Source organism: Populus trichocarpa, chromosome 8 (genome assembly GCF_000002775.5).
Source record: "Populus trichocarpa isolate Nisqually-1 chromosome 8, P.trichocarpa_v4.1, whole genome shotgun sequence".
NCBI classification, from domain to species: domain Eukaryota; kingdom Viridiplantae; phylum Streptophyta; class Magnoliopsida; order Malpighiales; family Salicaceae; genus Populus; species Populus trichocarpa.
Window position 1 is genome coordinate 1206926 of NC_037292.2, and position 21543 is coordinate 1228468.

The following is a 21543-nucleotide window of genomic DNA, read 5'->3' on the forward strand; positions in this document are numbered from 1 at the left end:
ATATTAAATATTAGAATTTTTACCATAGTGATCATTTTATAAAACAATATTTTTTTCATATTTTTAAATCGTTTTAATATCCACGTGTTAAAAATAAATTTTAAAAAATTATTTTAATGTATTTTTAAATAAAAAAATATTAAAAAAAGTAACTGTTACTACTGTCTTAAAATTCTCTTATTTTAAAATTTAAGTTGTGAATTAAATAAATTAATCCTGATTTAAATTTTTATAAAATATGATTATTATATATCCTCCATATATCCAATTTGTATTCTAAAGTAAATAGTTTTTTCATGTCACAATACAGCTAAGTAGATGCCCAGGAAGGCCCCACTTGTCCAAGGATTTGTTCAAAATCAACATAATAATTCCAATAAAAGGAAATAAAACAAAAGGGATCGAGTGGGAAATGTGGTATCCAAGGCGCCATGCTTTCTTCAAAAGCTTACATGCAAACAATCTGAACAACAATTACATCTGTAGGAGACCTAAGAATTAGTTTCATTAAATTTGATTTCTCACTTCTCCCAAGAAATGGAATTAAAAGAAGAAAAAAATAAAGAATGTTTCTTCTTCTTGCTAATAATACTCTATAGAATTATTCCCATGTTCTGCCACAACAAGGTTTTTATAAGTGACCGGTCGAGGAATATAAGGTGGTGTTCTACACCTTAGCAGTGCCCAGTTTATCCCGTCAAAAAACTGATGGTGTTTGATGGCTGTAGCTCCCATGGTAGAACCCAGTCGTCTTACGGGATCTTTGATGAGAAGTTGGGTGATCAAGTCCTTCGCGAGGACTGGAATTGAGGGTTCCTTGGGGAATTCAAGGGCTCGAGCCACAATGTTTGCTAGGGTTAACTCATGGTCCATCCCTTTGAATGGTGTAACGCCGTAGAACATTTCAAACATGAATATGCCTAAGGTCCACCAATCCACTGCGTTGCCGTGTCCCTCGCCGGACACAATCTCCGGTGCCAAGTACTCATGGGTCCCAACAAACGACATGGATCGGACGTCTATTGGCTCTGCTACTATCTCGAGGGTCCCGCGTTGATGGAGTTTCTTCTTGCGTTTTCTCCTATGGTGGAAGCAAGAGACAGCTGGCACAATACAACTGGGTAGAATACATGATGATGTGGCAAATTGAGATGTATCAGAAGGGTAGTCTCTTGTTGATGAAGCTGTGGTTGGCTGGTTTTGATCGGAGATAATCTGAGCTGTTGACGGTGAGTTATCGTCCTTCAAGGAGAGATCAAAATCTGTAAGCATTATGTGACCGTCTGATCTTACAAGAACATTTTCAGGCTTGAGGTCACGGTAGACTATTCCCATCATGTGCAAGTATTCAAGAGCAGCCACAACCTCTGACGCATAGAACCTAATAGCAACCAGAATAAATTATGATTTATACAAAGAATTATTCAACTAATTATAAAGATTATTCCCACGATATATCATGTTATTTTGGTCCAGAATTAACTACATAATTTGTTTTTCTTTTAATGGAACAACTTTACAAGACATAAATTGCCTCATCCATGCCTATAACGTTGTTGAACATAAAATTTAGTGAAAAATCATAATTTTTACCATAGTAATAAAAACGATGTAGTTTTAATTTTTAGGGTTAAAACAATATTATTTTAAAAAATTAAACTTGTATTTTAATTGTTAGCTAAGTTGACCGGGTACAACTCTCAAATATCTTTTTCAAAACATGGTCCCAGTTAGTTTTCAGTTTAACCGGAAAAGTGAGGTTTAATAATTGTGAATTCTTACTGCTAAACCAAGTAGTCGGCTATTTGAAGAAATGATGGAGGTGAGAAAAATTAAATCTAATATAATAATTAAAAATGAATAAGAAGGTATAAAATTTGAAGAAGAAGACATTAGACTAAAAAAAGGGAAAGCGACGAATTGACAGAAAAATTAAAGAAGAGCAAGAAATGGGGGGGAAAGCTATCAATTTGATTCTTGAAATGATATCTCGGGACTCTCAGATTAGACAAAGAAGCTGAAAAATATTGTACTAGAACATGCCATAGATTGAGGGATGTCAGGCAGATATTTCCTCCTTTTTATGAAGAGCATGATGCCATGCCTTCTCTGTTATGATAGAATGCACGAGACACCCACCAAAAGTTCCATGGTCCACACCAAATCAATGGCTGCACCCGAATGTCACATGGATTTACCCATTGACCCTACACGCAATGAACAGCCTTAACAACCGTTAAACCTAGCCCCGCCCATGATCATCCAGCATTTCTCATCATTCACGAATTTGTTTCTTTTATGCAAACGCAACCACTCATCAGATTATATGACATTAATTTTATTGATGTACGCGTGCGTACATTATACGTGCAGTTATATGTATGTATGTGTGTGTGTGTGTACATACCGGATGGCAGCTTCGCCGAAACGTCTCTCAGGTTGCTGTTGCCGGAGGACATGGAGGTCACCGCCAGGACAAAACTCCGTTAACAAACAAGACCGCCTGGGCGAGTCCAATGTGGCATACAATGTAGGCAAAAATGGATGCTCCAACATTTCTAATATTTCCCTCTCAATTCTAGCCCTACTATCTTTATTCCTAGTGGCCATTTCTTTTTTGTCCATGACTTTGGCAGCAAAAAGGCACCCGTTGCCTTCCTTGAGCTCTACAAGATACACACTCCCTATGTCACCACTTCCTAATTTGTGGACAAAGCGTAAATCAGCTAGGGTTAGGGGTGAGTTATCGCAGTTGTCACGTTGGATTGCATGCCAACACTGATCACATTGAGGCGGATGATGGGGCTTGCAGGAGTTTGACACGAGGCTCGAGGTTGAGGTAGTCCATGTGGTTTCGGACCCTGAACCTGTGCTGTGTCGTGTCTCGGCAGCAGTGGTGGTGGTGGTGGTGGAAGCTAAACTAAGATTATCTAGATCATCGGTTAGATCTTCCACAACTGGCTCCATGGCGGTGGCGGAAAGAATGGTGGCCGGGAGTGGATTGGACAACTGGGGTTTTGGAATGAGGGTGCGGAGAGGGAGTTGAGATTTTAAAGGGAACGGAGGAGGGAAGTACGGGCCGGCAAGATGGGGTTGGGCCATGTGGCTTCTTTAGAAAAGGGATGGGTCCATGTAGGGTTACTATAGCTGGATTCCAAACTCTGCTTATGTGATTTATATATTTTATTAATCATAGTCTATGTATTTAATAAATCAAATGCATTGAAATCACTAACATGAAATTAATTTAAAACAATTTTTTATATTTTTTTTATCATGTTTAAATAATGAGGATAAATTCTTACCATCTCTCAAATAAATAAATAAATAAATTCTTACCAAAGAAAAACAATAATAAAAATACATTCTGTTTACAACTATACAAAATTAAACATTCTTTTCAATGACATTATCTCTTTGTGGCCATTAGACACAATAAAAGAAAAGACAACATTGTATTTGGCAGTCTTCGATGGAACTTAACAGCCTTTTAGGGCAAAATATGCCGATTTGCAATTTTATTGGAATATTATAAGCATTATATATATATATATATATTTGGCTAATGATAACATTTTTCTCTTTTACACTATTGTTTGAGTAATTACATACTTGAATTATAATGATTCCTACTATAATTGTAACTAAACCAGGCCTGATCTGTTTATGTTAGGACATGAGGATAATAAGAGAAACTAAAACCTCTTTTGACTCTCGTAAAGTTGATCTAGCATTTCCCTTTTGATTGAAATTATTTATTTATTTGATTCAATATAAGAGGTATTTTTAAACTAGCTTACGTAATTAATTGTGATTAAATTCCTTTTTCATATGATTTTAAGAGCGATCTAGAATTTTATTTAGATAAACTTAATAAATTTTCATAAATATCGATCCCAAGATTCAAATCTTAAAAAATTAAGAAATTTAGTAAATCTCTTTCAACTGATAAGCTAATAATATGTTTGAGTGTTTTGAACTTATGTTGCCATTTTTTATTTGTCAAAATAAATTTGTGGGATCTACAGTGAATATCCTATTTCTTAAGGCAGGAAAGAAGTATGTGATCAACCTCCCTTTGATGTGGGAGAGAGACAGATTTAACTATATAATATGCTAGAAAATGTCACTGGTCAACATTTACATGTTAAAATATTAAGAAAATAATAGAACATTTACATGCTTGTGATTAATTTAATACTTGATTTATTAACTGTATCTTTTCCATCTTTAACGTGCAGGACAAATAAATGCTTTTAGCTAAATATACCAGACAAAAAATTAAAGGTACATTTGTTTTTGTGTTTGAAATTGTTTTTAAATTTCTTTTTTATTTTTTGTGTTTTAGTTTATTTTGACGATATTAAAAATGATTTTTTTAAAAAAAAAATATTGTTTAAATATATGAAATTCTTTAAAAAGAAAGCTATTACAATAGCAAACGAAATCTAAATTTTTTTATTAGGCATCAAGGACATATGATGACTGATTTTACATCTTGAAAAAAAAAAGAAAGAGGCTAATTCAATCTCAAATTTGGACTTTTATCATTGTCTCAATGTTAATTTTATCCTTTTCTATTTGTTTGAATGTCAGCATGCTAGTTTACGTCTCATAGTCTGTGTCTTGTACCCCAAAAGACATGGCCATCTTAAGATGTTTGCATCACTCCTCTAGTCTAGGATGATGATGGTTTATCATGATGTGATTTTTGCAAGAAAGACTTGGGTGTTGGCAGAAAAGCTCACTGATAAGGATAGTTTGTCCATTTTTCTTATAGATTAAAGGTACTCAGAAAACTAATTCGAATTGATGTTTCAGCGTTTCAGGAGATTGCGAGATGTAATTATTCAGAGTAGCCAGAAGAACTGTTTCTATAGTCTTGGTCCACCATGTATAATCATTCAACACACTATGAAAGTCAAATTTCAATGTTAGCAGTTATCATTGCTCAACAGGAGTGGAAAATATGATTCCCAAGCAGGCTCCTCCTGCTGCTTGAACTTTGGACGTGGTTGACAGTATAATGAGCCCGTAACTATGACATTTTCACTCCTTAATGCATGATGAAGACCCAGATCAGCTTTGCTATATGTTTGGCATCAAACAATTATTCAGACGATATCTTGCCTATTCGTCTTATTGTTTGCCTTCTGCTGATCATTTTGCCTCGCGGTTTGCCCACAATAGATTTGCCTTCTCCATGCATGGATAAACTTCGCTTCACTCGCTTGAGATACAGCATTCCTGCATTTCATCCTCACAATATATGTGCTGCTGATCATAGTTATTGATTATAAGGTTTCAGCTTTATAGATTTTCTAGCTCAGTTCCAGCAGGATAAGCAGAATAACTTACAATATATGCGCTGCTTGGCTAACAATTTTATGAGAAGATAACACGTACTGCCCTAGATCATCTTCACATATTAGGAAAGGAAATGCTGGACTTCAAAGATACAATTAAACTTCAATATGTGTTTCTGATTGTCTTTCAGTTTCTCAAGAAAACAAAATTACTGTAGAAGTTAAGCAAATTGAATCACCAGAGTTCATCCACATCAAGGATGTTCCAGGTATCATCCTCTAACAACTCCATCTTTATTTACATGGTTTTTACAGATCAATACTATCCATACATAAATAAGGTGGGATTGAAATTTCACCTTATTCATACAAATGAATTAGATTGATTACTTTTACTGAACTTTGTAAAAGCAAATTCAGTATAATTACTAGCAGGCACCTGGATGATTAGTTCTCGAATCAAGAGAACAATACCCCGATTTTGCAGAGACAGCTCGGTAATTCATACTATGAATGGCTTTTTCGAATTCTTCTGACCACGCTTTCTCCTTGGATTAGAACTGATCATGCAGGAGAAGGCATTGACAAGCTCAGGATCTTCATCAGTTACGAGCATCCTGGCTGCACTTGGGTCTGCAAGCAAGAGCTTAGCCACAAGGTATCCAGCAATGGACCATGTCTGGAACAGGCGTGCTTGTTTTCCAATGAACCTTGCCTTTTTGGTGTCATAATATTCAGGCCATTTGTCTCTTGATATGCGTTTCTCAGCAATATCGACTGCTCTTGCTGCTATTTCTGGTCTATTCATCTTTATGCATGCAACTGTCAGCTGAGAGAAGCATTATGAATGTAAAAAAATCTATTAATACTCAGGACGTAAAATGGACTCTGATAAAAAGAAAGAGCCATACATAACAAACAGACATGGGTATGGCACTGGTATATGCCTAATTGATCAGCTGCAGACATGAATCATCAGATAGAAGTATCAATCAAGCATTCTTACGAGTCTACCAGCAAGAATAGTGCACCAAAACTCAAATTACCAATGTTGCTGTTTATTTCTGTCTTTTTACCGATTTTTTTTTCTTCTCTGATTAATTCTTACTTTTCACTAAAAAATTTACTAGTACAAAGATTAGCAAAGGATACCATCATCACTAACCTGCCACAGAAGAGTTGGCCAGGAACCTGCATTGTGGTAAGACCAAGGCCTGCATCAAACACAACAAATTCATGACTGGATGAAAATCAAGAGAGAGTGAAAAAGATGTGATCGAGTTTAATAAGATAGCATCATTACGTGTTCTTAGGATCACTTCCAGTGATAATTTGCCACTCCTGACCTTCAAGAGCTGGATAGCAAATCTTCAATGGCATGTCTGCTACCAAATCTGACCACTTGGCTTCAATGAGATCCAATATCGCATTTGACTGATCTCTTGTTGCAAGACCACTTACAACAGACCATATGTTTCCAAGAGAAAAGAATCGGAAATCCATATGAGCTGGTTGCAAGTTTCCAATAAGGTAGCCTCCTTGGTTGGGCATCCATTCCACCAACCAAGGAGAAACCTGATCTGGGTAAATGTTGAACTTATTAACTGCATCATAAGAGTACTCTTCAGTCTTGTAACGGTAAATTTCATTTAATTTTCTTAAATCGATCCAGTAATACTCTCTGATATGGAACGACAGAGCTACTAGACGATTGTTCAAAGCTCGTAAGAGATCAGCTGATCCATCCTCTGGGGCGAGCATCTCCTTTGCACAAAGTAAGGCGGAATAAAAGAGTGCCTGCAAGAGAAAAATACATTCTATCAGAAAATTAATTGCAAAAACCATTTCCAAATCTCAGCATCCTGGTCAGTCTGATATGACCAAAATCTGGCAGAAAGATGCTTTGGCAGAATATTATACTAAGCATCCATTAGAGCTAAGTGATTTCAACCTATTTAACTGAAACCAACCACCTTTAACCACTCATGAATATACAGCTAATCCATCTTGTGCACTTTGAAACTACAGCCAGAAAAAGCATTTAAGCCAACAGCCTTACCAAATAGCAGCTTCAACCAACCCAAATCCTACAGACGCTGGCCTCAACTAGCCTAAATCCTACAAACTCTTAACCTGATTCTGGGCATATTGGTGCCATCAACATATCCTAATTTCATAATCGCAGAATTGGTTCAAGACATTTAATTGTACAATCATCTGACAAAAAAAAGGGCAACATCCAAATTTCCCACGAGGACATCCTTCTTCAATTGAATCTCCCTTGCTGCATGGATTGGCTGGGTATTTCAATTTTGGAAATGCTTCTAAATTATCTAAAACCACTAAAAAATGAATTACCTGGATTTCTAGAGGGTGCCCATGAATTCCCATTCTGCGATCTATCATGCAAGAACCATCTGTCACCAACAATGTTGGGAACATGTCAAAACCATCAGCAAGACATAACCTCAGAATCATCTTAATTCCAGTTTGCACATCGATCCTCTCCTGAACTGAGAGATCACCAGAGCATTTCCCATATGCACGTAACAAGATAATCCACCATAATCCTAATATTGGCATGATAAAGAAGATATCATCAACGTTAGCAGTCAAACACTTTATCATGAATGGAAACTTCTTGACCTGAAATTTAATTACCAGAATCAACTGGTGCAACACGGCCAATTGCTGCCTCTCCAAAGTCAGGATCCAATACCTCCTCTGTTGCAGAATCATCACCATCCAAAGGAAAAGTGCGCACCTTGAAACTAGCAGGCATTAATCCCTGTCCAGGACTGTGACAGTCCATTGTTTTCTCCCAACTCTGCAATATAAGAAGTCATTGTAGCAAATCAGATAACAAACAAAAGAGGAAGTATTTTTAAACATTCGTTCCTTCAACAAAAAAGTCCAGCATAATCAACGATTAAATTACCTGCAACTGAAGCGTATGAAGGAGGAAGTTCCGGACAATATCATATTCTCCCTTCAAAAGAAAAGCAATACCAGAAGGTATGAAGTCTCTAATGAAGACCTGGTCATAATTCAACACACTGGAACTGGTGGGATCATTGGCAGCAATCGTTCCAATTGGACTGCCACAATAATGAACTACAGAATCCCGCAGTAGCTCCCATGCTTCTTCCTCAGTAGGGTCTACACTAACCTTGCGAGAGGCATCTCTACCTGTTCCTACAGCACCATTAGTTGCCAAACTCTCCTCTTCCTTATTTGCTGAACCATTAGATGTCAAAACCTCCTTTTCCCGCATCAACTGTTGAGTGTCCCCAAGCTCCAATACACCCGGTGTGTTCACCGCCCCATTCAGGTTTAACGTCTTTGCACTATCTACAAACCATGTTCCATTTCCTCCTTCTGTAGTTACACCACTAACTCTTTCTGCCTTCTGGCATTTGCACCTCAGAAGCTGCAGTCTCTTGATCGTTGCATTCACAGACAGATCACCGTCACCTGATCTCTTAAACCAATGTTTTCCTATACAATTCTGCTGAACACTCGAACACTCGAGCATTTTCATATGCCTTGAGGCCCTTTTCTTTACATATTTTATATGCTTAGAACGGAATGCCAAATCTAAATTGTTAAAACAAAGGTCAGAACTGAAACTGCGAGGACCAGCCCCAGACAAAACTTGCAGAACTGCATCCGAAGTCGCCATCAACAATATGCTTATCAAATAAATTGATGCTCACTAGACTCAAAATCACTTCGATCAAAATGAGTCTGAGAACCCAGCTTTAACTCAAGATGCCTAGACAAAAAACAAAGTTAGAAAGTGCTCTGGTGATGCAAAAGTTATAATTTCGGAAATCATCAATTCGAAACTAGCATCAAAATTATCAAACCATATGCAACATACAAAGTAAAAGACTTGAACTTTAAATTGCATTACCTTATCCTCAGTAACCGAGAATATATAGAACTTGTAACCATCCTACAAATTTAAGCCAAGCTCAGCCTAACTATACCCTTTCTTTTTCTCATTTTGAAACTCAGACAGAGCGTTCCAGGGAAAGTTTCATTATCTTGTTTCTTTCCCAAGTTTTCTCATGAACCAACCACGCAAAAAAAAAAAAAAGAGTCCTTTCAGGCATCCCATTCGTCCTTTTCAATAACAAAATCACAAGAAACCTCTCTAAAATCCAACAAAAAACCACAATTCTACCTTATCAATAACTCAAACAACGTCATCTCCAAATAAATCACATAAAGTTTCAAACTTGAACAGAATTCACACAAAATGATCAATCTTTAGATGTAATCCATCTCAACAACCAACAAAACAAGCTTAAAACTTTAATGGGTCCTTGCCTTTATATCAGTTTATGATCCAGAAATGCAAAAAACAAGTAAGAGAACAGCGTACAGCCCAAACCCAGATAGCAAAACATATAAAAACAATCACTAAACAAGTGCTTACCAATAAAAATTTGGAGCTGCTGATATAATTAGCAAGAGAGGTTTTTGATTTTTTTAATGTTGTAGTAATATCTCTCTTGGCTTCAAAAAGAAACTAGAGAAAAAAAAAAACAATGACTGTCGATTCTTTGGTGGTTGTTTAATGTTTATGTTGTATGCATAAACCCGAGTACGAATGAGAAAATCATGTAGTTATTCAACTTACGTTTCCTTTTTTTGGCTGTTATTTAGTTGGTTGATTTATTCTTCTTCTTCTTTTCTTGTTATTTTAAAGAATTAATAATTATTCTTAAAGAAAAAAAAGGAGTTGTGGGCCTATTTTTTTTCTACTTTTAATTCTCAAATTTCAAGCTAGAACTTAGACAAAAAAAAATTGAAATATTATATATAAAAAATAAATTTGATTAGTAATTAAAAGGAGAGCGGTATTATTTTCCTTCCAAAATTACGTTTGAGACCTGCGTTAGAAAAAGAAATTGCATTAAGTTTTATGTTTTTTCAGAACAAAAAACAATTAAAAGTTCGTTGAACATAAAAATATTTTACTTAAATGAAAACATTTATTTATTTATGTGGATAATATATGGGCCTACTTGAATATTGGGGCAGAAGTGTGTGTATGTGAAGTGCGTGTCAGAAAATGTTGAACACGTGGCTAAAAGCAAACCAACCGCTACCAACAAAAGTTCAGCCATTTGAGCTAATCTGATCATCCACGCGCGTCCAACTACTTTTTCACTTTACCTTTTCAGTATTTTAAATAATAAGTGGATTTGTTACCATTGATTACCAATTTAAATTCCTATTTCATGATGGATCATAGAAAAAAAAAAGTTAATACAATGATCTAAGATTCTAGATGTTGACTAAGTCAGTGTTTTTTTTATGGTTTTAAAGTGTTACTATTAAAAAAAAATATTATTTTAATAATTTTTTATTTAAAAAATATTATACATTATAACACTAAACACGCAATCTAATTTACTGGATAATAAATATTTGTTGTATTATATAGTTTTTGTTTTTCAAATTATTTTTCTTATAAAAATATAAAATTATTTTTTAAAAATTATTTTTTATAGTTTAATATTAAAAATAAAAAAAAATTATTTTAATATATTTTTAATTAAAAAATATTTTTTACTGCATTACCTATAAATTTTAGATGAAGATCATGTGAGTGGTGGCATTTGCAAGCATGATTATAATGGGTTAATTTAGATTCAATAATCAATTTAAAAGGATAATCTTTTAAGATTTTCTTAAAAGCCACTGTAAGAAATTGCTTACGTTATTTAAAAAAATCTCGTTCACACACTCTTCATAAAAGCCACCGACAATAGAAACAATTTTCTTAAAAAAAAAACATATTTCAAATTATATTTTTTTAAAATATAATTGTGGTTGTTTTTATTTGAAAATGTATTAAAATAATATTTTTTTATTTTTAAGAAATTATTTTTAACATCACCACATCAAAATGATTTAAAAACACCAAAATAATATTAATTTGAAGTAAAAAAATAAAAAAATTAAATTTGTTTTAAAATATTTTTAAAACTTTTAAAAAAACGTTAAACGAGATACAGTGGTTATTTGTCGATTGTCTCTTTAAGATTTTTTTCCCTGGATGTTTCTTTCACGTGTTAGATTTTTTTTTCTTTTCTCTTGATATTACTTTTTATTAACTTTTTTCTATATTTTTATTATTGTGTTTTTTTGGTACACTGTCCCTTTTCACTCATTTATATTTACAGGATGAGTCCCCATCAAAACGAAACACATTGCAAGATTAGCTGAGACCAGTGTCTGGTTCTTGTCAACCGTCCTGCCGCTTGCGTTCCCTCTTCCATCAAATTAAAATCTTCATCATCTCCTCGCCTGACCATGGCCTTTTTTCAAGGATTTTTTGTGGCTCACACAGGAAAAGAAAAGAAAAGAAAAGAAATCATAGCTCAAGGCTTGTTGTTGGATTGTGGACTAAAACCCAGGTGATTGCCAGCCCAGTCCATTCCTCTGGTTTTTCTTTAGTTCTTTTGCCCTGAGGCCCCTGACAGCTAAAGATACAAAGCTAATGTATAATTTAGACTGATCGAATCTACGAGTTACTTTGTTACGTGACTTGGATCGGGTGGGTTGATCTTATACTTATGGCAATAACACCGCCCTTAAACAAAGACAAAGGAATAATAAACCTTAAAACAATCACCGCTCATCGTGACTGTGAATGAATATACCTCGCCAATTTCCCCTTCTTCTCCATAATTGAAACCTCTCTCCTCCGAGCATTGCTTCTCTCTTCCTCATAGAATCCTTCTTTACCCCCAAAAAGTTCTCCAACCTCCTGCCCTTTTCTCGCTTTCACAATGGACCGCTGCTTCTTGACATTCAAACATGACGAACCAAACCAAAACAGACTCTTGCTCCTGCGTTTTCAACTCCGATATGCTATATTTTGTCAATTTGAAAGCTCAAGGTTAGACCCTTTTAGAGCTCATTACAAATTTATTATTACATGGTGTTTTTATCTGTTTTTGTCTGGTTTGTTGAGGATTGTCTGAAATCCGATGCGGGTTGTTGTTGAAGTTTTAAGTGTCAAGGGACTCTGATTTGATTGGAAAAATCGGAACTTGAATGGATGAAATAGTAATATTTTATTGATCTTGGATGGTGTAAGGCATGAATAGGTTGATTTCCCTTAGCTTGAATGTCTTCAATGAAAATTTATGTCAAGTTCAACGCTTGTGTTTGGTTTCTTGAATTTGATTGTAATTTTGGATGTGGGTTTTTTAAAGCTGTGGACTTGTCAATTTTTCGTTGAGGAGTCGTGGATGGCACCGAATGGAATTGGAGCTTAGTTGCCATAAATGTTTGATTATTGTGGATGTTATCGCGAAGTTTGAGGTTAAGTAAGCTCTGATTGGTTATAAAATAAGTTGTAGCATAAAGAATGCTCGTGGAATAGGTTGGACCTACATGGGATCTAAGTTACACTTTTGATTTGATGAACGTGTGTTTAATGTAAGTTGAATAGAGCTTCTATACCTCAGGTTCTGTCGAGTTGGAAGTGATTTCTTTGTTAAAGTGTTGTCAAGTTGGAAGAATCCTTGATTGAGGTCTTTGCTCGTGTTAAAGAACATATTGGTTTTCTATCTCAGCTGAGACTGTGTCTTCTTCCATGCTTTTCAACTTGGTACAAGGGAAGAGAGAAAGTCTAAGTCCTCTCAAGCTGTTATTAATTGCAGGCATATCATGCAGGACCACTACTGTAGACTATGCAACTCTTGAATTTCCTAAAATAGTTCATGGAATTCTTTCTTGTTTCAAATATTCATGTCGTTTGTCGGAAAATATAAAGATTGTGCATGATTTTTATTATTGGATGCTATTGGATGCTGTGCCCTCTATTCAGCATGTGACCACAGTTCATAGCATGGTTACTTGAGCTTATTTCATCAAAATGGGTATATTGTTCATGAGTTATGAATGGAAGGCCATTGCATAAAGAGTATTAGGTATTATGTGGAGCTTGATGCCAACTGTTCTCAATTATGGATAATGGATGGTTCTGTTTATAAGCCAAATGATTAAGTTAGGACTTGGGAGTACAAGACTTGTTATTTCTAGAGTGATCAAAAGATGACCCCACTCATTAAAATTTTGGTTAAATTTGTTGTCAGACAATTATAGCTGATCAAGCTGAAGTGCTGCCTGCAATAGTTGAAACTATCTGGATGAAACTCGTGACTTCTACTTGTCAAATCTGTGATTATAGACTCTTGTAATGCAGGCTCGGTTATGGACTCAGGAGAGCTGAGTATAATGATGACCTCTCATTAGATAGGAATGAGTGAAAGGACCGGGTTTCCTATTTTAAAGAGAGCCATATCCTATGTGGGCTAAAAGAAGGAAATCAAAAAAAGAAAAGAAAAGAAAGAAATGTCTACTCCTTGAGCTTGGCAAGTAGACAGCTACTCTACCTTCCGTGCAATTAGCTTCACTATGTGAGAACAACAGATATATGAACACACATAAAATGTCTCACTGTAGATTGTTATTCAAGGGAAATTCCTTGATCTGTATTGAACTGATATCCAAACATTTGATTTGTTGAGAAAATGCAGAACACAAATATGCAAATTATTTGAAGAACAAATGCGGATTCATTAGTATTTTTCCACTACTGTAAACCAGGCAGTCTAAATGGTGTGGACCCATCGGCGCAAATTTCTGGGCCGGCACAATGCCATTGGAAGTTACTGCAATTTGGCATGCACACATCAATTTGCACCTAACGAGTCCAAGTCTTGGTCTTTCTTTCCCCTGCATCGAGGTAAAGTGAGTAAATGCAATATTTTTCTTATACTGTGGATTTTGTGCTGTTTTACAAATCTTATGCATTTCTTATTCGTTGTCTTACCATTCTTGCGTTTCAGTATTTTGAGTAGTTTACTACCTCAATCCTTAGATGAAGCCAACCTTTTTGGTTTAGGGCCAAATTAGATGGAGAAAAAAAGATTGTTGTGTGCTGGTATAGATTGTTAGAGAAGGCTGAGGCAATTAAGATTAGTTAATACTTGATGACTTGTGTGTTCTATTCATGGTACTCGACTGGTTGCCCTCATCAAACCACCAACCATGCTTTAGGGTGATAATGTAGGAAGTAGTGCGTCTCAAGTCACTGCAAAAAGTTGGCGTCAGCATTGGCAAGGTCGTGGTTCCTTCCATGAAAGCAAAGAAAATTCATGACTGCACATATATTCCTACTTCTCGCTTTTCTTAGTTAACCCTCGTGATACCTGTCTCGGGTGGATCAGTGCCTGATTTTAAAACTATTCACGATAATCTCTGTTTTTCCAGGGCACACATCATTTTCTTTGTTGTGATTTACTTCTAAGTTCTAAGACAATTTCCCATTCTCCAACAAAACATAAATTACATTATCCTTTTTTTCCATTAAAAAAGTACAAACAAAAGGAAGGCACTGTTTTTTCTGCACAGTTAACTTTAGACCGTACTGTTTGTATGTTTCTCTATATTCTTCTTTTACTAGCATATCCAAGGGATATTCTAGATGCGTGGTTGCTAGACAGAAAGTCAAAAATAAAATAAAAATATTATTTTGATTTTTAATTTATTTTACATATTTAAAATGGTGTGAAATAAAATGTTAAAATATTTTTTATTTTTCAAAAATGTTATTTCTATCTTCTCTCAAAAAAAGCCAAAACTTATAAAGTAGAGCTAAAAAAATAAACTAATTAAATGTAGCTATGTGAAGAAAAATATCAAACTTCTTAAAAAAAATGAAATATTTATTTTTTTATTTTAATACAATTTAAATGATTATTATATTTATATTATTTAAAATGCTGTCTTATTAATTTAACTCTTAAAAATAGCATGATAAAAAAAGTTATTTTAAAAGCTAATTGTAGTAGATAGAAGAAAGAAGTGCTTCACTTAAGGTTTATATATTTGTATTTAATTGGTTTATTTTTTATTGACCCTATTTTGTGTTTTTTTTTTTTAAAGAATAGCATTCTGGAAGAGGAGCTAAACTTTCAACGGTTTGTATGCTTTAGGTGGTGGGACCGTACGCGGTGGTGGGAGTGATAAGTGGATTTCTACGGAAAAAATAAAATTAAAGATAAGAGAAATTTTTTATATATTTTTAAGATAGATTTTACTATTACAGGAATGATTATTTTTTAAAATACTTTTGTATTTAAAAATTTATTAAATTAATGTTTTTTAATTATTTTTTATATAAACACATTAAAATGATATAAAAATATAAAAAAATAATATGAAAAAAATGAAAAACTTTTAAAAGTGATTTTTGAACATAAAAACTAACTTTTAGAGGATAATGTTTCTCTTTTTATTTCTTAAAAAATATAAAATCTGCTTGGTTAGACATTTTCTTAAAAAAATACAGCGATCCTAATGCTCATGTTATTTAGTTAGAATTGTAGGATATGATCCTGTCTTTTTGTACCTAGTTATTATGCTTTGATGTTTGGTCACACCGATCCGATGTTCTTCAAGCAGGGGCGGAGGCCGGGGAAACTGTTCCTATTTTTTTCTTGAATTATTTAAGATTTCAAGGTAAAAAACTATTATAATTTAAGTTTTGGTCTCTTTTAAAAACTTTTTTCTAATGCCATCCCTCTTAAAAAATCTCCTGACTTGGCCACGGTAACCGAGGTTGTCTTAAATCTAATTTGACTAGAGAAAATTACTTACCATGTACAAGGATAAAAAAAAATTGAATGGTTTTTATTAAATTAGTAGAAATGTTTTTATAAAATTGGATCCGGTGGATGATAGTGTCCAATTTGCTTGGAGTGTCGTTCTTGGGTTCCTAGAGTTTTTACCTTTTAGGGAGCAAAATAACTATTTAACCCTTCCCTCACACATTTACTTCTACAAAGTCACTGCTGTAAAGTTTTTTTTCTTTCAAGAATTTGATTTTTTTTAATTAATTGTTTTAATATACTGGTATTAAAAATAAATTTAAAAAATAAAAAATATATTATTTTAATATATTAAAAATCAATAGCCATCTCAGTACCGAAAATGCTCAAGATTTACAACGGTAAAACCTCCCCCTTCCAAATTCATCGGAGCATTCCTCGCCGCTATTTACCTTCCACCCCCTTTGAAAACCCCAAAAATCTTTTCTCCAGTACTTTCATCTCTCACGTTCCCTCTCAAACCCAAAACTTCAGCAAGGACATTATAGTCATTTCACCCACCCATGAATCCCAAAATATCCTCACCGCTTTAAAAATCCTATCTCTCTCTCTCTTTCCCCTTTAACCCATCGAATGATTCGAACCAAACAGTCCGGATCCTTAAAACAAATCTCCACCATCCATCTTTTAATCCAACGGTGATGGTAAGTCGGCGATTCGGTTTCCCCTTATGTTTCTATCTCTCTCAGTCATAAACCCTAGCCAGCCCCCACGATAAGATAGACAGAAACACACACAAACACTCTCCCTCTCTCCCTCTTTCTTGCAAACGTCTCTTTTAGTTTATTTTTTTTTCAAGAAAAATTCAGTTTTTTTAAAGAAAAACCATCTTTTCTCTCAACCCAGATCTTTCTTTTTTTTAAGATTTTCTCAGTGCTTGTAAACAAGTTGTTGGATTTTGTTTTTTGTTTTTTTATGTTTTAGGAATCTTAATCGACTAGGTTCTGTATCTTTAGCGGGTTTTTTTTTTTTAAAAAAAAAAATTGTGTGGTTACGATGTTGTTTTTTTTAGACCATAGTGTGTGTCGATTGCTTATGTGCGTGGGTTTGATTCCGAGTTAACCCAGTTTCTTTTGATGGCTCAGTGAGTCGATTTCATAGATCTGAACTCGTGGAGCGTCCATGACAGTTTTAGTTCCTTCCCCTGCTTTATTTGGACTGTGAACCACGTGGCAGGGAGAACCGAGTCTCTTTACCAGTAGGGTAGTGAGTGAATTTGGTGACTCTTTGGTTAGTTGACTCGGTGAGTCGAGGAGCGAGAAGTCTCGGGTGGGTCTGAACGGGGTCTGGCGGCTAGGATGCCGTCGGTGGGGTTGCGAAGGACGACGAGGGTGTTTAGCGTGGTTAAAGGTGTCGATGGAGCCCGGGTTCTGCGGTCTGGGCGGCGTTTATGGCCAGAATCCGGTGATGGAAAGCTCAGGAGAAGCAGTGATGGGGACGAGTTGTATCAGACAATAATCAAGAACACCAACAACCATATCAAGAATCAAAATAGCAATAGTAATCTTAAGTACAAGGAGAATAATGGGTGGACCCATGATGTTAAACTGAAAAAAGATCGAGGTATTGTCATTGCCATTGCAGCTCCAAAGAAAATTAAGAGGGTAAAGAGTGAGAAGGAGAAATTTGGAATTGTTTATAGTAGGAAAAGGAAGAGACTTGGTGGTGAGAAGAGCGAAAACCCCGAGGATAAAAAGTTTGGGATTCAGTTTTCACGTAGGCAGCGAAGGAGGGAGGGCAGTGAGAGCCAGGAGAGTCTTGTGTGTACTCCTCAGCTTGTCGCCTTAGTTGAGGGTTGTAGTAGTAGTAATGGTTGGTTGTCTTGTTTTTTGAGTTCAGTTTTGGGGCATGCCATGAGAGTCAGTTTGAGTCTTTCTGAGCTTGCTGATTTTCTCTTGTCGGATCCAATTAGCAGTGTTTTTGCCTCAAATGGACTACATTTTGTGCGGGTTAGTATTGGTTCTTCTTATATTATGGATGCCTTCTGTCTTAGTTTTTTAGTTGGTTTCGGAATTATGTTGTTTCCAGCTTCATATAAGTGACTTTTAGCCTAGTTTTTTTTAGAGTATCTCAAATTTTTGAAGTTGGGTTTTGATCAGTATTTAAGATTTAGATGATATGCGATTTATAGATACCCCTAACATTGCTCTCTCTCTCTCTCTTTTTTTTTTTTCGCTCAGGACCTTCCTTCTGATAGAATTGGAATTTGCAAGTTTTTCGAGACTAGGCAGCTTCTGCCGATGTTTTCTGTGGATTTTTCTGCAATCCCTTCATGTTTTGCGTTCATGCATCTCAGTTTGTTTGTTAAGTTTAGATGTCTGTCTCTTATACCTGTAAATAACTCGGTGGATGGGGATGATGATGATGATGAAATCATGAGTGAAAGTAAAGGAGATCAATCATGCACGTCCACAAAGACTGATTTCACTCAGAAAATTACAGTTGTGCCCAAAACTGATAGTTATGGGTGTAGGGTGGTGTTACATCCATCTGTTAGAGCTTCCAAGTTGACTGGTCGAAACACCCAGCACAGAAATGGATTAAATTCCCGTGGTATTCAGAAAAGGAGGAGCTCACTCAGGAGAGGGAGACCTAGAAATTCTTCCATAGGTGGCTTGCACAAAGCTAATGGTGCTCTAGTTTCTGATTTAATTAGTAGTAGGAAAATTGGCATCCCTTTCTCCTCTGTTGTGTCTAAGGAAAAGCTTAGAAGGTCAATTCAAAGTAGCCCTGCAGCAAGCATCAAAGAACTGAATTGTGCTGCAGTTGGAGTAAAGAAGGGCATGAACCTATCTAGCTGCTCTGCAAATATTCTGATTACTGAAACAGACAGATGTTATAGGATAGAAGGGGCCACTGTCATGTTAGAATTTACTGATTCAAAGGAGTGGGTGCTTGTGGTTAAGAAAAATGGGTTAACTCGATACTCTCACCTGGCTCAGAAAATTATGAGGACTTGTGTTTCGAACCGTTTCACTCATGATATAATTTGGAATGGGGATGACAACTGGAAACTAGAATTCCCAAACAGACAGGACTGGTTCATTTTCAAGGAATTGTACAAGGAATGCTCTGATCACAATGTTCCTGCTTCTGTTTCAAAGGCCATACCTGTCCCTGGAGTAAGGGGAGTGTTAGACAATGGTGATTGTGGCAGTGCTCCCTTTTCTAGACCATATGCATACATCTCTTCTAATAATGATGAGGTAGCTAGAGCTTTGTCAAGGAGCACGGCAAGTTATGACATGGATTCTGAAGATGAGGAATGGCTTAAGAAGTACAATAAAGAGTTTTTAGCAGAATCTGATCATCTTTCGGAGGATAACTTTGAGTTGATGATCGATGCCCTTGAGAGGTCATATTTCTGTGATCCAGATGACTTCACTGATGAGAGTGCAGCAGCGAAATATTGTAAGGATTTTGGTAGAAGGGAATTGGCTAAAGCTGTGTATGGCTACTGGATGAAAAAACGGAAGCAGAAACGATCACCACTGCTTCGGGTTTTTCAGGTAAATGTTTTGATGTCTCACAGATTTCTGTTCTGTAGCAGCATAACAGTAGTCTACAACTTCTGCAGTTTGAATTGACCATTCTATTATTTTGTATCTCAATAATATATTTGAAGTATAATTTTGCATCATGTCGATATTGAGGAGTTTTAAAGAAATTTCTTGTGCGTTTTGTGCTTTGCTATTGTTCGCTTCTGGTTTCAATGGATGACGTGACTATAAGAAAATTTTCCAAAATAATAACCAGAGTAGGGAAACATTGATGAGTAAAAAGCTCTGTGGGTTTTCCCTTGCCTGTGGCATCAATTGCCTTGCCAATAGGTTGACAAGATATCCATTTAGCAATAGTATTCATTATTTGGGTGACAGAAGAAAGAAAAAATGGTAAAATAAATTATTTCAAATTAAGACTGTGTTTCCACAAGCAAGTGACGAGCTTGCCATCTCAATGATCAAAAGTTGTCGCACATTTTCTGCCTTCTCTTGCTATTAGTAATCCATTAACTTTGATGGGGGTACATGAAGCTGAACCACCTGTTTGTGTACAGTTAAATTTCCCAGTGTGGTGAGTTGTAATTACTATGAAATTCTGGATGGTTGTTTGTCATTTAGATTGATCTTTAAATTCCATGTCATTTTTTTTTTTAATTTTACCCTGTTCTCTTGCCATTCTTTTCCCATTCATCACGTAGTGGTTTACATGTGTGCTAATTGAGACTGATAATGATTATATTGGCTAATCTGATCAAATTGATGATTCTTGTTAACAGGGACATCAAGCAAAGAAAACCCCACTGATTCCGAAACCTGTACTGCGTAAGAGAAGGTCATTCAAACGACCTCCCAGTCAGTTTGGAAGAGGCAAGCAACCAAGTCTATTGCAAGGTATTTGTCTGTTTTACTTCAGAATCTTTTTATGATAAGTACAACGTAGTCAACAGATCTTTTAACTCCGCTATATTACTTAGTCAAGTATGTATTATGTGTTGTGAAGTTTCATACCCAATGATTCCCGGGAGTTTGAAGAATGGCTATTTTAATGATGGATCCTACTGATTCTTGTCCTGTCCAGTACTGTAGTCTATTATCTGGTTCATTCTGTTTTTTAATAGTGTTTTATTGTGATCACGTCTGCTCATTATCTACACTGTCTTATCTTTTTCACTTCTCACTTCACTGTCATTTATCACAGATTAGCTTTTATGTCCTCTAATTCTATTGCCATACAGCAATGGCAGCTGAAAAAGATGCTTTGCATAGTGCCTTGCGTAAAGTTGAAGAAGCCAGAAATTCAGTGAAAAGATCTGTAGAAGCCGCCATGCTCAAGCGTCAAAAGGCACAGTTGCTCATGAAGAATGCAGATTTGGCAACCTTCAAAGCTGCAATGGCGCTTAAAATTGCTGAAGCTGCTCTTGCTGCCAGCTCAACAGATGTCGCTGTCACTCACTTTTGCGATTGATTGGTAATGGGTATCCCTGTTGCTACCACTAATTGAGTTGGACCAATAATTACTGCCGGAAGGATTACATCCCATGGGTGTATTTGATGCCTTTGGAGGACAATGCTAGGTATTGTAATTTTGTATAGATTTGATTGAATGTACATTCTGTATTAGTAAAACCTCACACCAAATGTTTTCACAAGGCACTTTGTTTGATGTCCTTGGAAAAAAAATTTGGGAAAAAATGAAAATTTATCGGGAAAAGATTTACCCTACTGTAGAATCTCATTCTCTTGGCATGTTGGGCAAGGAACGTGCATGATTCATTATCCTGATCACTCCATAGAGATGTATGTTTTGCTTACATTTTGTCAGGTGGGTATCTCTTCTCAGCTTGATCAATATGATACTTTGTGGTTATTTGCGGGTCTCTCTTCTCAGCTTGAGCATCCTTTAACAGTAGCTTGCAGAATACTGTTAATTGTGTTGGTCTGCAATGATGGAGGGCTGTGGCATCCTGTTTTATGTGTCAAATCATTCTCTGGAAAGCTTATCTAGAGTCTAGACGGTTGAAGTGTAAAGCT

General features: G+C 35.6%; 3 protein-coding genes across 6 annotated transcripts; 1 reads left to right on the forward strand and 2 right to left on the reverse strand.

The window, feature by feature from the left end:
* Positions 1 to 401: 401 nt before the first annotated feature.
* On the reverse strand, positions 402 to 3117 carry LOC7490907 (serine/threonine-protein kinase D6PKL1). Its single transcript, XM_002311921.3, has 2 exons — positions 2408 to 3117; positions 402 to 1381 (listed from the first exon to the last, which is right to left on the reverse strand). Exons 1-2 carry the CDS (start codon positions 3100 to 3102, stop codon positions 583 to 585), a joined length of 1494 nt encoding a protein of 497 aa, XP_002311957.2. The 5' UTR covers positions 3103 to 3117; the 3' UTR covers positions 402 to 582.
* A 2340-nt stretch (positions 3118 to 5457) lies between these two features.
* On the reverse strand, positions 5458 to 9937 carry LOC7490908 (neutral/alkaline invertase 3, chloroplastic). Its single transcript, XM_002311922.4, has 7 exons — positions 9751 to 9937; positions 8245 to 9081; positions 7968 to 8133; positions 7665 to 7876; positions 6610 to 7103; positions 6472 to 6520; positions 5458 to 6135 (listed from the first exon to the last, which is right to left on the reverse strand). The coding sequence occupies exons 2-7, from the start codon at positions 8986 to 8988 to the stop codon at positions 5809 to 5811; spliced, it is 1992 nt and encodes a 663-aa protein (XP_002311958.2). The 5' UTR covers positions 8989 to 9081; positions 9751 to 9937; the 3' UTR covers positions 5458 to 5808.
* A 1905-nt stretch (positions 9938 to 11842) lies between these two features.
* LOC7490909 (uncharacterized) lies at positions 11843 to 21234 on the forward strand. Of its 4 annotated transcripts, none has more exons than XM_024606446.2 (5): positions 11843 to 12225; positions 13944 to 14082; positions 18190 to 19518; positions 20289 to 20403; positions 20748 to 21234. In XM_024606446.2, the coding sequence occupies exons 1-5, from the start codon at positions 12116 to 12118 to the stop codon at positions 20975 to 20977; spliced, it is 1923 nt and encodes a 640-aa protein (XP_024462214.1). In that variant the 5' UTR covers positions 11843 to 12115; the 3' UTR covers positions 20978 to 21234. The 4 variants fall into 4 exon arrangements, with proteins under 4 accessions (XP_024462214.1, XP_024462212.1, XP_002311034.2 ...); XM_024606444.2 differs by lacking the exon at positions 11843 to 12225 and adding an exon at positions 17095 to 17958 and having other exon boundaries at positions 13960 to 14082; XM_002310998.4 differs by lacking the exons at positions 11843 to 12225; positions 13944 to 14082 and adding exons at positions 16516 to 16653; positions 17095 to 17958.
* The last annotated feature ends 309 nt before the right edge of the window (positions 21235 to 21543 follow it).